General features: G+C 37.6%; 1 protein-coding gene across 1 annotated transcript in view; it reads left to right on the top strand.

Moving 5' to 3' along the window:
• The window catches only part of ORC5 (origin recognition complex subunit 5), a 78,078-nt gene that overhangs the window by 30,794 nt on the left and 28,755 nt on the right, over positions 1 to 18,529 (top strand). Inside the window, exon 12 of the mRNA XM_075712727.1 lies at positions 5,439 to 5,549. Coding sequence (XP_075568842.1) covers positions 5,439 to 5,549 — 111 coding nt within the window. The remainder of the gene's footprint in view (positions 1 to 5,438; positions 5,550 to 18,529) is intronic.

Raw genomic sequence — 18,529 nt, 5'->3', positions numbered from 1 at the left:
TACATGCAAGAAACAGGAGTGTGTCTTGGGGATTAACAGATAGGATGGGTACTTCGTGGCATTTCAAGAGTACCTTTGCTTCTAGTTACAAAGCACTGGTTCTCTACTTATGTGTCACTTTATAGTTTACAGGTAGGGACCCTTTTGCTGTTAAGTATTGATGCCAGAAACTGAAACTGCTTGTAGTGCAGAGCACAGTCTGGTTTTGAAAGTCTGCGAGGCATGGTAGAGGTGATAGTGGAGAACAGGACCGCAGGTCCTTAGAGGATCTTCCAGACCTATGTTACTTTTACTATACTGTAACCTTTATAAATATTTGCACAGAAATACAATCACCCAGATGTTAACTTGTATATTTTGGTACTATTAATTCTATAGCGAGGGAAACTGAAATATAGGGGTAAAGGATTACATATGTAAACTTATGAATAAAGGCTCATTTGCTTCAGTTGGTGTGACAGCTTATATCAATATACCTTCTCTCAGAGAAGCTTGTCTGAAGAATGATTTACAGATCAGATTCACCTAACTCCAAGTGGGTGCCTGCATCTAAATTATTGTCTTTTTGTAGACAGTGCAGAGCTAGTCAATGCAGTCATTAGCGTGTAGGGTGTGATTCCTCTCATACTAAAGCAGGTTCTACGTTCAGTGAGATGAATTGCACCATAAACTGTATTGATTAGATTTCTGCTGGCTGTAATGGTGTCATGGTTTAACCCCAGTCGGCAACAAAGCACCAGACAGCTGCTCACTCACCCTCCCCTGCCCTGGTGGGATGGGGGAGAGAATCAGGAAAAAAAAAGGTAAAACCTGTGGGTTGAGATAAAGGCAGTTTAATAGGACAGCAAAGGAAGAGAAAATAGTAATAATAATGGTAAAAGAATATACAAAGCAAGTGATACACAATGCAGTTGCTCACCACCTGCCAACCGATGCCCAGCCCATCCCTGAGCAGCAATCGCTGCCCCCCGGCCAACTCCCCCCAGTTTCTATACTGAGCATGACACCATATGGTATGGAATAGCCCTTTGGCCAGTTTGGGTCAGCTGTCCTGGCTGTGCCCCCTCCCAGCTTCTTGTGCACCTGGCAGAGCATGGGAAGCTGGAAAGTCCTTGACTAGTGTAAGCAGTACTTAGCAACAACTAAAAACATCAGTGTGTTATTGACATTATTCTCATTCTAAATCCAAAACACAGCAGTATGTCTGCTACTAGGAAAAAAATTAACTCTATCCCAGCCAAAACCAGGACAAATGGGAACTTAAGAAAATAGTTTGGCTGTACATACCTACTTGGCAGGAAGCTAGCATTAGATGAAATAAGTCCTTCCTTAAAAATTTAGGCACAGCCAGGCTAAAAATCTGTTTCTTGATTCTTAACTCTGTTCAGTCCACAGGCCATGGTTTTTTTTATTAGAAAAAGTAAATCCTATGAACGAGGGGGAAAAATTGACTTTATCATTCTATTAATTGCCTTGTGGCTGGTAACAGCAGAACTTGTTGGATTTCTTTGCATGGTTGCCCTGGAACAATGTTTTTCCAGTTTAGTAACAAGCAAGAGATCTTCCTGGTAAAGTTACTTTTGCAGGAGTATGCTTTTTCAGATGTCAGTCCATCAGAAGACCAAATGTGTTGGGTTTTTATTGGAAAAGAGTTTGTCTGCTATATCTGCTTCAACTTCAGTCTAGGATTTATTTTGTATCAGAATTTTTAGCTTACAACTGAAGATACTTTGTTTATATAGCAACCAGGGAAGTTCAGAAATGCTTTTTGATGTAAAAAGTGAGAAGTATAGTTCTGTCTCTAAGTGTATGCTAAAAAGGTTGAAAATTCAGCCAACTAAGGTTAAGGACTTTCTCCCTTCTGTGCAGGTAATTTAGTTTGAAGCTTCTACTCTTCAAAGAACGCTTTTGGTTCTCATTCTTGTTCGTGAAATTTAAGAATGTGAATACATGGCTCACAGTTGTGGGATGGTGACAGGCTTAGGCCAGTTAAAGAGGGGGAACATGAAACTCTGACACTGTAGATAAAAAGCACAAGCATAGATAGTGGCAACTGGGGAAAAGTCTCTTGAAGCATTTGACGAGTGTATTGCCAAGGTGGAAAGACGATAGAGGACACACAGAGTGGATTTGATGGCTATAAAACTTTTTAAAGAGGTTTTCTAAATGTGGAAGGTATCTTTGTTTTTAAGTCAGATGAGGGGTCCCTTGGATTTTTAGAAATACTATTCTATTTAGTATTCTGCCTTAGCTCCTTGCAGAAGATTTGTAAAAATCTTATTCTTTACTGTGTTCTGTTTGGAGGAATTTCTAAACCATTCCTATTCATCCAGGAATTTATTTCTGTCAAAGAAATAAAAGCAAAGTTCTGCTTCTAGAAGTTACACTATTAGAATTAACTCTTCTGGCGTTTCCCGAAGAAAGTGTTTCTCTCAAATAATTTGGAAGTTCAAAACAGTATTCTGTGTAAGCAGAGAGCTGATAATATTAGGAGCAAGAAGCTTGTGAAGTAACTGTACACTAAACACAACTTCAGGGATTACTACATGCTAATTGTGCCTGCTAGCTGCTTGGAGTGCATACATTTTAATTACTGTATGTTTGTTGATTTTTTCTGTTGATAATAAAGAATATGCTTCATAGAAGTGACGTGTTTAGAAGCAGAATGGCATGGGATTGTACAGTTCATAACTTATAACCTACCTGCATTCTGACCGAGGGTGCCGTGCTAAAGTTTTGACTACATGTTTCCATTATTTTTCACACTGCTTTCTGTGTTAGCCAAGAGGTAGTTTTGGGGACACCTCCTGGATTTGAAAAGCTAAGCCATGTATTGGAAATACCTTTTTGTTTTTTGCTGAAGAAATGAGTGGTTGTGTTTTACTGATGACTAATGCCACAGAGGTGCTGGTGGTGTATTTGAGGTGTTCCTTCCCAGAAGCATTTTGAAACAAACTTTCTTTTGAAATTCCTCTTTAATCTTGGCTGCTCTGCTAATAAGAATAAATCAGTGTCTACAAAAAAGGAAACTGGATGTCAAAAGTAGAGAGAATGAAATACAAACTTAAAAGGAAACAAGTATTTCCTTTGTCAGAACTTTTGACAGTCTGGGTCATAAATAAATCTCTGTAGTCGTAGCAATGCTGCCCAAGTTGTAATACTACCCAGTCTGTGCTATGAACAGTACTTCTCCTTTTTGTAAAATTGGTTATTTTAAAAAGATTTAACATTGAAAAACCAGGAACTCGGATTTCTGTGAATTCAGCTGAAGTCAGTGTTACTACATACAATAACCTGCAATGCCTAAAATGTCCATCATTGTCAGCTGAGGTGTGAAGATGATGTGTATGGTGCAAAGAAGGATAAGGGACAGAATAGCTCTGTAAATGCAAAGTTGAGTAAATATGCTGTGTTCTGATAACACAGTTTGTCTGTAGCTGGCAGGTAGCTCTTTATACAGCAGCTCTTACCAGCAAAGGAGCTGACCTTGGGCTCAGCCAGCTGAACTTTTTATTTTAGCCAGCTAAACTCCTGGGAGGTGGATGCGCTCTGGGCCTTCACAGTCAGCACTCTTTGGGCTGCATCTTGAATCCTCTGTCCAGTATTGCCGCCCTCCAGTACAAGACACACGTCAATAAACTGGAACAAGTTCAGCAGAGGTATCAAAATGGTCAGGCTGGAGCACTTGCCCTGCAAGGAGAGGCTGAGGGAACTGCAGTTGTTCAACCTGGAGAAGGGGGGCCTAAAAGCAGCCTGTCCTGTACCTGCAAGGAGATCATCAAGACTATGTGATAGTGGTGGATGGTGAGAGAATGAGAAACAATGAGTGTAAGCTGAAACAAGGTGTTTATACTGGATGTAAGGAAAGCTTTTTTCCTTATGAGGACAGCCAGGCAGTGAAACTGGTTTCCCAGAGAGGTGGCACAGTCTCTGTCCTTGGAAGTTTCCAAGACTGGACTGGTAAAGTCCTGAGCGACCTGCCCTGACCTCCTAGCTGACCCTGCTCTGAGCAGGAGAGGTTTGACTACAGACCTCCTAAGGTCCCTTCCAGCCGGAATTACCCTATGATTGAGTGTATTTTAAGAAAGTAGAAAAACAGTAGTAAAGGCATTTCCTGTGTAAAACAGTAAGTTGAAGTGTTCTCATTTCTAATTTCCTGATCAAAAATGTTTTCTTTGGTTTCGGTATCAAAATGGCAACATTTTCATTGTGGTATAAAGGAAGCAAAAGAGAAAATGAAAACTAAAAAGTTAAAATCAACCAAAACTATAAAAAACTCAGCAATTTTGTGGGAAAAAAATGAGCAGTTAATACATTTTATTCCTGCAGAGATAGTTGATCAACTTTTTTTAAAAAAAATAGTTTTAGAAAGTGAAATTCAGAGAAGAGCTGAGATGGGCAAGGACCTCTGGTCTAGTCCAATCCCCCTGCTCAAGCAGGGTCACCTAATGCAGGTTACTCAGGACCATGGCCAGTTGGGTTTTGATGTGTCCAAGGACGGAGACTCCACAGCCTGCCTTGGGCAATAAGTTGTAGTGTTTAACAGCCCTCAGGCATAAAAAAGTTTTTTTCCTATGTTTAAATATAATCTCCTGTATTACAGTTGGTGCCCATTGCTAAGTTATTCTATTCATGTTCTAGACCATAAGGCTGTTTATTAGAGTAGTTTAGTATGGCATTTAAGATGAGGAACTCCCATTATGACTTTGCACCTCTATGAGAGGAAGAAAAAAGACTGGCTAAAATGATTGAAAGAAAGTGGATGCATTGATACTTCAGCAGAATCTTCTCTTTTTATGCTTTTTCAAAATGCAAATGCTGGTAAAATATTTGTCTTCAGTAAGCAAAACACACAAAAATAGACTTAAAAGTTGTTTGATGGTTTTATGGATTTGTAAAAACTGTTGTTCTGTTATATGCAGTTCTTTGTAGGTGATCATGGATTATAGACTGACTGTAGACAATAGAATAAAACTAAACCTTTAAATTTTTTCACTAGCTAGAAATTCTGCGTGCTTTTAAGAAGCCTGACTTGTCTTACTGTTGATAAACCGTGAAGAAAACTATGTGCACCTTGAGAATGCCATAGAACGTAGTCTTTCCTCTGTAATCCTTAGATTGGGCAAGGTAATTTAATAGGACAAGTAAATCTGTAAATCTAGTGACAGGAAATTTGGCATCAGATCCTCTGTTATAGCTCAAAAATGTTCTTATTTCTTGTGCAGTTTGAACTCTTGCCATGTTAAATAGGGCTGTATGTCTATATCTTTATCTTGATGAATATGCATGTATTCCGTGTTTTCCATAATACGTTAAGTAGGCTGTGTGAAAGACTACTGTGAATTATAGTGCCTCCCCAGACACTAAAAAAATGTGAGAATAACATCTTGTGGTACTCCAGGAAAGATCTGTTGGATTGAAAAGTCTTTCTGTTGCAGACCAGCAATCACCTCCTTGGGCCAAAGCCATTTCCCCTGGACAGATTGTTAGCAATATTATATAGTATTGTGGACAACAGAGTTGCTCCAACTGCAAATATATTTTCCCAGGTGAGTGTGTACTTACTTTCTTTATTTCCTTTTTACTGTCTGGAATTTTTGAAGAGGTTTTACATTGTTTTTTGTAAGTCATCATTCTAATTAAATATGATGAGGAGACAACCACCACAGTAATTTAAGTTGAAGGTTCAGAGTAATATTTATCTGTATTACTAGCTATGAATTCAAGGCTTTATCTGTGTAATGGTATGAAACCTTCTAAAAGCTAACTTTTCCCTGATCCTGGACTGTGATCTGTGTTGATTAGTTCCTTGGCTTCTCATTGAAGTCTGTTAGCCTGTTTGCATTTCAAGTTAAGTAAATGTTCACTGTCCTATGGCCAAAATTAGTCACCTTGTAACACATTACAAAAATGTAGTGGTGAAGAAGGAGCAGAGGGAAGAATAAGGTATTTGCAGATGAAAGGTGTTTGCTGTCATACTTGTATCTTAGGGATAATTCTCATTTGGACCAACTTTAACAGTCTTGCAGAGGAGAGTCCGTATCCTGTTTCACTAGATGGCAGCATTACTATAGGGTTGAGTGGCGTAAGTAAATCTAGAGTTTTCTCTAGAGCTCTGGGGTTTGTCAAGTGTAAATGTAAGTAGATATTCTACTGTTAACTTGATTCTTAGATCTTTAATGTCCACCTTAGAAGATCTCAATTTCTTTCCTGCTTTCCAGTTGTGCTTAACTTTTACTTATAGAAATATTTTCTACTTGTTAGGTCTCAAATTTAACCAAGGTTTATTTAAATCTGATGTCTGGATTCATGTAATGTTCTAGGAATCACATGCTCAAGATACCTAAATAATTTTGCTACTGCTTTAATCATCACTGTCCAATGTTCACACAAATGTTTGGCAAAATTAATCTCCCAACTTTGTAGAATAACCAAACATAAATGTACATATTGTAAAATCAGGCAACAGAGAAGCTAGAGAATTGCAGTACTTTATTTAATCAGTGGTATGTGAATATCTTTGTTAACAGTGGTGGGGACCCAGATGCAGTAGGCAACTTACACCTTCGCGTAACATTTTCTCTCAAGCTCCTTCAGTTAAAGGTTATTGTATGATCTGAGACATGAGAAATCATTAGACAACAACCTCAAAAATCTCTTAATATAAGCATTTACTTTTTGGTAATTAGATGAGTGAGTTTTCAGCTTACAGTCTGCACCCCTTGAGAGGTCAATGGATTAGCTTCCAGAGGTGTTCAGGAGATGGCTGAAAAAAATCAAGTTTAGACACATTTATGCATCCTGTACTTGTTTCTTGCCTTCTGTCGTCTCTACGGCACCTCAGGAATTCACTTTGCTTTCAGAAGGAACCCTAACTCAGTGAGTATTTCAAAGCTATGTGAAGTTTCCTGTGGGCAAATGCCATATGAAGGGACACCAAAGGTTGTTGAAGCAGGCAGTTTCTGACCAGACTTTGGATGATTGCTGCAGCCTTGTAGCTGCTTATAGCAACTTTGGAGTACAAAGAACACAGGGACCTTAGTGTTCATAAAAATGTATAGATTTGGCCAGCTATATCTATTCACCTTTGGTTTTTTCTGGCTAGTGTCAGATGTAGCCCAAGATAATTGCTTTTTTATGAATGTTGTGTTGATTCTTTAATTCACTGTACTTTGAAGTCTGTCGATCAGGTCTGTCAGTCAAGGTATTGGTCACACCCCTTTCCTTACAGGATGCTGGGTTTGCATTTTGCTCTAGGTAGTGCATTTTTTCATTTAAGACACGAAGTGTTGAAGCTGAAACTCAGAATACTGAGGCAAAAGGTGGTTGTCTTGTTTGATGATGTTGGTTTATCAACAACGATTGATCTAGGTTTAGTTCAGTAAGAAATGGAGTCTTATGAGACCGTTATAGAAACTCAGAAGAAAGTAAGATACAATCCAAGTAATGTTCAGATTGGTTTCACTTGAGCTCTAAATCTAGTGTTGATCCATCACATAGGTACTTCTTGTTTTAGGCCGGCCTTCCTGCCTGCCTGCCTGCCTGCCTGCCTGCCTTCCTTCTCTTTCTCTCTGCCTTTCTTCCTTCCTTCCTTCTCTTTCTCTCTGCCTTTCTTTCTTCAAGTGTTTGAAGACTCTGTCACTGTGATCTTTCAAGAAAATTTAATTTTTTAGATGGAAAAGGTGCAACCTTTAAGGCATAAGATGGAAGAACAGGCAAGAGGCAAAACAGTTGACTGTCCAGCTGCAACTATGAAATTTAGAGCTTTGCCTGAACTTTGCTAGTCTCAAGGAGCAAATTTCAATTTAATTTATTTAAGTGATATGAAAGGGAATGATGATGACAAGACTGGGAGCACTACATAGTAAAATTTGTGTGTAGGATGTTAGCTGTATATTCTCTTCTTTTTGGCTATCAAAACCATCGTGGTATACTTAAGACATGAATGTATTATATAACAGAGCTTTACAGTATTATTTTCAAAATTATTATGTCTGCATATTTAACATGCATTCCAGATGAGAGAACAACTGTCATTATTCCAATGCACAGTTAGGTAGTACTGAAGACATAGTTTGTACATGGAGTGTAATTCCCCCTTAGCCTAAATTGCAGAATGAAAAAATTCAAATAAATGCTTCATCCTAATTTAGCGTGTACGCTAGATGGCAGTATTATCAAAGAATAGCTGTAATTCTTCATTTTTCTGACTATATGCAGATTAAGCTTTAAAGATATAAAAAGATTGTATTAAACCTTAACCAGGTTAGGACAAAGAAGTTGAAATTAAATCTGTTTATACCAAAATAAAATTTTAAAATTTTCTAAAATAGTTTTAATTATGAAAACAATTTTTGCAATAACTTTTAATTAAAAATTCTTGAAATGTCTAATGTAAAGTAACATAAAATACAACAGAATTTAAAGTAGATTTTGGAAGTAGCTTAATCTGGGCATAATATTTAATTGCTTTTTTTTCTTGAATAGTTTGAAACAATTTATATCCCACTGATTTTTGCCATTAGTTATTTTGTAAATGCATTTTTCAACTAAAGTAAATATTTAGGAGCTGGGTTATCCTTAGCAGTATCAATACATTTTACTGATAGATTCCACAAGCTTTTATTTTCTTGTTTGTGTGTACAGCATGGTAATAATTCTTGAATTGTACAGAAGTTTAAAATGTTTTAAATTAAATATTTGACTTCTTAACTGATTCAATATTAATTTTATGTTGTGCTCTTTAATTTGTAAACTGAAAGGGTGTACAGGAACCAAATACTTACTAATTCTCCCCATGTACTGTCAGAAAACAGCATGCCTTGGCTTTAAAGTTGATCAACAATCTCAGTCAAGACTCAAGAAGGACTAGCAGCTGCTTTAAGATCTGTCATGTTGCTGATTTTGTGATATCTCTTATTGCTTCTTGTTTTTGTGCATAATTTCTATTCACATGAAAATTCTGGTTATTAGCTTTTCAAAAATGAAATTTCTATGCTAATAAGCAGCAAAATTTCAATTTTCTGTTTAATGCTAGGGTTTATTGAAAATGTTTCATTTTTACTATATAGAATTTCAACCTAAAATTTGAATCTTAATCTTTCTCCTTTTAATGTTAATTAGTCCTGAAAATGGTCTCTTGCTTCTTGCAAGCAAAAAGTTAACGTGTTCCTTTCAGAAGTGTGATCTTTGCAATTGATATGAGACAAAGTTTTTCCTGCTGTAACTTCTTGCTGTAATTGGGTTACATGAAAAAGAATTGGGCTCATTCATTTTGTTTTTCCTCACTAACTAGAACAGCAGAGTAGCACTAGGGAAGAAAAACAAACATGCAAATTTCCACTTCTGCAAATGAAAATTGTTTCAGTTACCCCCTTAGAAGTTGAAATTTCTCTTGGTTTTGTGCTATTTTTAAATAAAATTTTCACACACATAGTGAGGATTGTTTGAATATAGGCCTATATTCACTTGAGAAGTTTTCAGTGCTCCTTTTCCTCCAGAATATTCACTGTTTTTCTTAGTAGTTCTAATTTATCATGAGACTGTTGAACACATAGTGCGTAACTGTAACATGTCACTGGATTTGTTTGTTTGAATTTATTTGCTCGGTTTTTAAACCAAGAGATAATGGAGGTTAAAGCACTATTGTCCATTTTGGAGGATGTTTTTCTTCAGATGCACTTTTGTATAATAACTTAACAGATTGAAGATGATACTGCCACCACCACTGGGCAGTTACATTCTGTGCCTGGGACAGAACGCGCACAGTTGATGTTCTGGTTGGATATTTGGCTAGGTGAGCATGTGGCTGAAGTATTTTAAAAGGTACAACATTATTTTTAATGGTGAAAAAATGCAAATGTACTTTCACACCACGCTAAAAGCAGTGCAGCTATGGGGTATGCAGTCTTCATCCTACAACAACAGATAAGTCATAGGGTTTCCTTACCTAGGTACAGCAGTTGATGCTTTTTCAGGCTTAAGAAACAACCAGGAGTATGATTTGTCTGTCTACATGGGTTCAGTGTGCAGAATATGAAATGTGCATTGTGTCCAAGCGCAATTATTACAAAATGGAGGGATGCAAAGAAACTCTATAATGCCTACCGCAAGTGCATTTTGCAAAGGTTCTGAGAGTCTACTCAGTTCTGGTTTGTAGAAAAGTAGTATTTCATTTTAGGTTTCCCACATTTAGACAGAAATACAACATTGTTCTCTTCATAAAAATGTGCCTTAGTATAGGAGACATGAGTGAATTTATGCATGAAATGTCATGCGAGAATTATTAGTACTGATTTAAATTAAATCAGCTCATTTTACATCAAAGGGGACAAGGGCTGTTAATTTTGTATTGCAACCAGTAAGCAAGTAGATATTTTTGTTCTTATTGTTTACATTATGGTTTACAAGCCAAAATTAACCAGTACTTCTTGCTTTACCAAAATGATTTTTCAATTGCTTCTTCAAATCAATTCAGTTCTCCTACCATTTTTCATTTTCTAGACATTTTATCTTGCTTGTGCTTTCTTGTGAAATATGCTTTTCTTAAAGAGAATTGACTAGATCTACTTGTAGTTTTGAGCTATGATGTTATCTATATTAGGCAAAATGGAATTAAACCCTTTGTCTTGCATACTTTTGCATATTTTGTTCCTGTTAATACATCCCTGAATGTTTGGAAAGATATATGCAGAGAGGTGTGATAACTTCTCAGAATATACTAATAGCTGAAAATTACTGAATACATAACTGGTCAGTAACTTCAGTTCTGTTTGCATTTTCACTCTAATGCATTAAAGTTAGACTGTTAGGTCACCTTAAAAAAGTTTGGTCTCTGCTTACATTCAGAATCAGGTTTGGTTTTACTGTACTCGTTATATTCAGTGGATATTTTCAGGTAGTTGTATAGTTAGAACTCACTTCTGATTATAGTGCATTTGGAAACAGGTATCTACAAAGGCTGTTTATCTCTGTGGGTATATTGTGACACATCAGGTATCTTACACATCATAGTCTTAAGTTTCATTTATTAGACATCTCTTATCTGTTTGATACTGGATCTAAGAAAAGCATCTGAACTTCCCTAAGAGTACCACAAATTCCTAAAACTAATGTAGTTATAAATGTGTAAGAATTTGGAATGAAGGTTAACAAACTTAAAATTTTCCAATCTGGCAAAATGATAAACAGTATTGCAAATTGTTGGCCACAGAGCAAGAGCTTTTTATCTGAAGTTCGAGTACGGCTGCAGAGATGAGATTGAGAGTAGTGTGTTAAGTGCCGATATGATACGGGTCTATTAAAAATACACAAAAACACTGATGTACGTAGCATGCTTCCAGCTGGAGGGAGCCAGAGGAATGTCATTTCCTTTAATTAAAGGGGGGGGGGGGGGGGGGGAAGGTGCCCTTTCCTGGAGCGTAAAAATCTGAGACATTTGTTTTCTTTCTGTCTTGCTTTCTTGTCTGCCTTACATGGATAGATTAATGTATAGCTAGTATTGTGTATGTGAACTGGAACAGTATGTGGCAATTTACCTGCACGATTTCTTTGTCCCTGTTGTGTTAGAAGCATACTTTATATCTTGCTTTTTCAGATGAGAATTTGATATTTAAACTGCCCTTTTTTTGTAAATAGCTAACTATGGTAAAATTCTGATTGCAAGATTGGAAAGATGTCTGGTTTTGTTATCTACTTATTTGATGAAGGGTTTGCTTTTATTATGGCATAGCCTTTCTGGACACCAGATACCCACATCACGGTTGTAGTACTGACTCTGTTAGTGCACTATGTTAGATCCCCTTGATGTAGCAACTTTGATTAAGAGGAATATCGTCAACAGTTTTTTCAAACACTGTAATTGCTTCTACAAGCTCAGATTGTGTTAATATTTGAAAAGACTAAGTTTTCCATTCTACACTTGACAACTCTTGGCAGAATGAGAATTATTCATTTTTGCTAGATCAGCTGTTCCTGAATTGTGTTCTAGCTTTCCTTGCTGTTGCGGGGACTGCTCAGAGGAACATTTTACATCTGGCCTGACTTAAAGTGTTTAACACTAATAGAATACTCTCCATTGAAAAGTGAGCAGGCAGGTGAGTTTCCAGAGTAAAAAGTCTAGTTAAAAATGTGTGTTGTGCTGTGCTATTCCCCTAAGAGGCCTTATTACGAAGCAGAACGAAGATGAGTGGGAGCCGTTTTTATTGTAGTGTGTGAAAAATAGAGAACATGCTCTTGTACTGGGCATATGTCTGCAAGTAGATTATTTTTTTGTTATTAGTCTTTTTGAAAACAAGCCAAATGCTGGAAAAATGAAAGTTCCTGCTGATTCTGTTATTTTGTCTCTGAAACCACTTTTCTTGCTTCCCCTTTACTGTGAAAGTTCCAAAGTGGTGTGCTTGTCTTTCTTCTGGATAACCAGGTAGAGCCAGTGCTAAAGTTTTATGTGAAATAATTGAGAAATTTGTAGCAAATGTTAGCTATATGTATGGGATGACTTCTTGGTAGAATATATTTCTATGTTGTTCTCAGATGAGCTTAGGATTCAAAACTTCATGACTGAAGTTTATATTGCAGTGAGAATTCTTGTTTTCTTGTAGAATATTTAAAAGGTTTTTTTTAATCTGATAGATAATATTGCAAGCTGATTCAAGGCATAATTACAGTATGTCATGCATCTGAATTTGGCAAGTGTCTTACTTTGCTTTATACACCCATTAGGCAGCAGTATGTCAAAATTAGGTAGAGGTTCAAATAGTTGTGTACAAAAATGTCAATATACTTGAATAATTATTTTCTCTGTTGTTAAAATGTTGAATTATTGAGTATTAAATAATGAACATTCAGAAATGAGATGATTATAAAAGTGTCTCTTGGAGTTGATTGTGTATGTAGATTTTCTTAAATTTTGTTTCTGGCATATAAGCAAACGTACTGTCATGTATTTACCTATTTTTATAACTTCTTGAGTTCTAGACTTAAATTACAAGAGAGGATGTCATCAGCCTCTGCTTCTGCTCTATTGATTTAATCTGCAAATGACTGTTTGCATTTCACTGTCCTCCTCTTGATTCAGAGGAAAGTACATAAAACTACACAGCTTAATCCAGTCTGGCCACAGGAATTGTTATCCCCAGAATGGTTCTGCTATAATTTCTTGGAAGGGGGAACATTTATTTTTACAAAAAAAAAAGGAACTAGATGGAAAAGGTCTCAAAAGCTTCTTTTTTCTTTTCTTTTTTCTTCGTGAGAACTATTAAGATTTATGGTATACCTCTCTATCTAGTCTGTCAGAAGACCTTTGCTTCATAGCCTCCCAATGACAGGAATGATCAAATATAAACCATAGACTCTGGCGTTATCTGATCCATATAAACTTCCCCTCCTCTTTCAGTGCGAGTGAAGATACGTAGACACATCTTGCCAGCACAGAATATTGCTAGTCTTATATAATGTCATATACAACATTTATATATAATTTGTATATCCCCTGCAGGTTTATTGTCCAAATGGGATTGTAATGCAACCTTTTGATCCTGTGACTTCATGGTTGCCCGTACCTGAAAGATTTTTTAAATTGTTAGAACAGCTTTCTTAGCGGTTGGCAAATTTGTACCTGCATTTTTTTGATAAGTTTATATTATTACTGTTGTATTTGATCCTAATGCCTATATTCTTTTGTAGGTGTATTATGCCTCAGACACGCTTTATTTTGCTGGATCTCTCTGTTGATTAGAAGGTGCAGTAATCTATTGATCAGTACTCTGTTGATTTTCAGTAGGTTTGGGAAGATGGTGATAAGAGGTAATAAATAACTCTTATTTTCTCATTTTCTGTTATTGGTCACTGGACTAATGTGGCAGAAATTCATGAGCTGAAATAGGAACTTAATGTGATGCACAGCATGGTGACATAGGTTAGCGCTTCAGCACTGACTATGGCAGCTTGAGAGAGCCTGCTGTTAAGCAAAAGGAAAGGAGAAAACATTACTTTTAACCAAATAGCTGACTGTATTTTTTTAAGCCTCAGCATGGCTGTGAATAAAAATAAAAGCATTCTTAGTTCATGTAGTACTGTCTAATAATTAAAAATGTGAAGAAACTAATACGCTTGATTCCTTCTAGTTTTAGTTGATACAGAAAAGATCTTTTAGAAAAACTAATTATGTTTGAGCTATGTTATGTTGTTTGATCTAGATATCGAGCTTGTTTTCGTTTTTGGGGGTATACTTTTAATACAGCTTTACAATCTCTTGGGAGGCTTTCTTAATCAAATTCTGTTCTACTCTATTTGAATTCTTTCTTTTCAGTAATTTAAGGTAGAAAACTTATCTTATTTCTGCGAAGAGCTTCTGGTAATAGTGCCCAGCTTTGCACTTAATCTATGTCTTAAAAACACTTAATGTATTTAAGAAGACAAATTGTGAATTATTGAAAATCAGTTTTATGGAAGAAATTTTGGTTATGACAAGGGAAAGACTATTGAGAGGGAGGGAGCGAGGACTTCAGATGAGTTTTTCTGGAAGATAAAGGGTATTCCTAAATTTGTTCTATCTTTTATCTAGAAAAAGTGACTCATTTCAAAACTTTCTTGCTATTTAATCTTAGGGTTTTTATTTCAGTAGCATCTCTCTAAGAATTTGCAGACTCATAAACCAATAAGTAGCTATATATTAAGGCTTTCTAAAATTGATTTACAATAAATTTGTACTTTCCAAATATAATCAACAAAAAAATGTGATTTTGAGGTAGGTATGCGAGTTTGCTACGGTAGCAATGAAGAGTTTTATATACTCTGTGAATCTCTTAATAACTTTCACAAACAATTCTTGGAGCCCTGTGAACTTAATGTTATATATTCCTTTGTGCCCTTCACATGTCTTAGGTTGCATGCTATATAACATATAGAATCCAACGGTTTCTTTAACTTGTTCTCTTGGCGCATTATTTGTAAACAGTATTTGAAGCTTCAGATTTTAACTTATCTATGAAAATGTGTTAGTGTATAAAAGAAGTAAATATGAATACATAAAAGACAAAACAGTTTCCCTCCTTCCAAACTCTGTCCTTTCCATCCCTTTCTTTACATACTTATTTAGAAATTGGTTTCATGTACTTAATGGAAGGAGCATCGTTTAATACTCCAGGAACAAATTCACACTGTGTTTACATCAAGCAGTTGCAGCTGAAGCTTGTTAGTGATTGCCTCCCAGATTAAAAAAAAAAAAAATTCTTCACTGTGGTACATGAACTCCTATTGTTTGGAGATAAATAATCGGCTCATCCCTTCTTTAGGGAAGAACAAAGAACATAATAGTACATCTGGTTCATCTGTTAATACAGCAAATGTTAATTAAGCAAGTACTGCACAACCTCTCTTGATAACATATATATCTAAAAACAGCCTGTATATAATAAGTTTTTTAATCACTTTGCTTTAACTGTTCAGTTTATGCGCATAATCTGTTCCAGAATCAGCAGCTATTCATAGAAATAAGTTAGGACACAATACTAAGATAAGGTAAATTGGAGAATTAGGGTAGAGTTCATTAGTTCTCTTGTAAATCTCTTGATTTAAGGTGATATGACTAGGAAGATATGATATAAGACTAGGAAGAACCTGTTGAGCCCCCAGGTGACATCATTAACACTCTTCATAAATTTTATCTATCTGTCTCTTAAAAAAAACTTGGCTGATTTCTCTGACAATTTGGATCACAACCTGTTTGGGGGAATGAACCATCTCTTTGTTGAGCATCTGTGTAGAATCTGGTTCAGTGAAATACAATTTCAAAACTAGAACTAGCCCTTGTGGTCAAATAGTTACACTGAGTGTCCCCGTTTCTTCACTTCCCTGGTGGCTAGAATTAATGTCTAAGACTACTCAAGGCCAGTTTTACCTGCTTTACTTTTTGCTGCCATTGTCTTTTAGCCTAAATAGCTTTATTTGCTCCTTGGTGTTTACGTCAACAGAGTTGTAAGGGCACAGATACACTGTCAAGATCTTAATTTTGCAAGCCTTCACTTATTTCATATGTCCTTTACTTCCCTGCACATACAGTAATGAATATAATTGTAACTTCAGTAGTAGCACGAAAGGTGTTTTGGAATAACTGGTTGAAAATTTGGCTATAATTTTATGTTCTTTTTACTGATATGCTACTTGGGCTAGTTCTGATATGGTCCCTGTCCTCCTCTCCTTGCCTAACGTGCTGTTACATCTGCCTATCTAGATATGTTCTCTTTAGGTATTTACACCCCACCTGTCACTTCAAGACAGATGATTTTGCTGTATTACATGTGAAATAAATTTATAGCATTGTCTCTGTACCAGGGACCCCTTCCTGTTTCTGATGAGGCTAGAAAGTACCGAGGCTGTGTACATGTTCAATGTTAGAGCACAACATAGCAAAATGGTACATTAAAGAACGTTGGATCACTTTGGTGAATACTTGCACTGTTTCTGCCCTGCCCGCTGCAGTCAGTTCTAGCTACTGACTTTCTACTTGACATCCTTCCTCCCCCAAAGACCCTCTGCAGCTTTCTGTGTTCATTTGATAGGGGATAGTGGGGCTTGCCACAGTATCTTGGACAAAAGAAACAGCTGCATTACAGTTAATTTGAAAGAGAAGATTTCAAAATTTGTTGACAAAAGAATGCCTCTTGATAGATGAGGAATAGTTAAGAATTGACATAATCTGTCTTTTCCATCTATGGAAATGAAAACTGGAAAATACTTGGGGGGAGCAGTGTGGAAAACTGATAGAATCATAGAATCATAGAATCGTTTAGGTTGGAAAAGACCTTTAAGATCATCCAGTCCAACCATTAACCTATACAACCAAATCCACACTAAACCAATCAAGGGTAGACTAGACTAAACCATGTCCCGAAGTGCCACATCTACCCGTTTTTTGAACACTTCCAGGGATGGTGACTCCACCACCTCTCTGGGCAGACTGGTCCAATGCTTGACCACCCTTTCCATGAAGAAATTTTTCCTAATTTCCAACCTAAACCTTCCCTGGCACAGCTTGAGCCCATTTCCTCTCATCCTATCACTAACTACGTGGGAGAAGAGACCAACACCCACCTCACTACAACCTCCTTTCAGGTAGCTGTAGAGACCAATAAGGTCTCCCCTGAGCCTCCTCTAAACAACCCCAGTTCCCTCAGCCGCTCCTCGTAAGACCTGTGCTCCAGATCCTTCACCAGCTTCGTTGCCCTTCTCTGAACACACTCCAGCACCTCAATGTCTTTCTTGTATTGAGGAGCCCAAAACTGGACACAGTATTCCAGGTGCGGCCTCACCAGCGCCGAGTACAGGGGGACAATCACCTCCCTGCTCCTGCTGGCCACAGCATTCCTGATACAAGCCAGGATGCTGTTGGCCCTCTTGGCCACCTGGGCACACTGCTGGCTCATGTTCAGCCGGCTATCTACCAACACCCCCAGGTCCTTTTCGGCCAGGCAGCTTTCCAGCCACTCTTCCCCAAGCCTGTAGCGTTGCGTGGGGTTGTTGTGACCCAAGTGCAGGACACGGCACTTGGCCTTGTTAAACCTCATACAGTTGGCCTGGGCCCATCGGTCCAGCCTGTCCAGGTCCCTCTGCAGGGCCATCCTACCCTCCAGCAGATCGACACTCCCACCCAATTTGGTGTCATCTGCAAACTTACTGAGGGCGCACTCGATCCCCTCATCCAGATCATCGATAAAGAGATTAAACAAGGCTGGCCCCAAAACAGAGCCCTGGGGAACACCACTCGTGACCGGCCGCCAGCTGGACTTAACTCCATTTACCACAACTCTCTGGGCTCGGCCACCCAACCAGTTTTTTACCCAGTGAAGACTACGCCCATCCAAGCCATGAGCTGCCATCTTCCCAAGGAGAATATTATGGGAGACGGTGTCAAAAGCTTTGCTAAAGTCCAGGTAAATGACATCCACAGCTTTTCCATCATCTACCAGGCAGGTCACCAGGTCATAGAAGGAGATCAGGTTGGTCAAGCAGGACCTGCCTTTCGTGAACCCATGCTGGTTGGGCCTGATCCCCCAGTTGACCTGCACTTGCCTGTTGAGTTCACTCAATATGAACCTCTCCATAATCTTTCCTGTCACCGAGGTCAGGCTGACAGGCCTGTAGTTTCCCTGGTTCCTCCTTCCGGCCCTTCTTGTAGATGGGCGTCACGTTGGCAAGCCTCCAGTCATCAAGGACCTCCCCTGGTAACCAGGACTGCTGATAGATGATGGAAAGTGGCTTGGTGAGCTCCTCTGCCAGCTCCCTCGATACTCTCAGCTGGATAGCAGGATATGAGTAAATCTCACTTATGAAAAGTTTGTATTCTTAGTAAACATTTCAAATACTGCTTATTTAAAATATGAAGAGTAACAGAATAAGCTGAAACAAATCCTACAGTAGCTCAGACTTGGAAAAGCTTGATTCGGAAAAGTATGTTTTTAGAAAAAATCCCTGTGATTTGGCTGATCACCAGGTGAATCTACAATGAAATTGATTCTTATTCTTCTTATTA

The sequence above is a fragment of the Pelecanus crispus genome, chromosome 1 (assembly GCF_030463565.1).
Source record: "Pelecanus crispus isolate bPelCri1 chromosome 1, bPelCri1.pri, whole genome shotgun sequence".
NCBI classification, from domain to species: Eukaryota; Metazoa; Chordata; class Aves; order Pelecaniformes; family Pelecanidae; genus Pelecanus; species Pelecanus crispus.
Note: the sequence above shows the minus strand (reverse complement) of the source record. Positions and strands in the feature narration are given on the sequence as shown.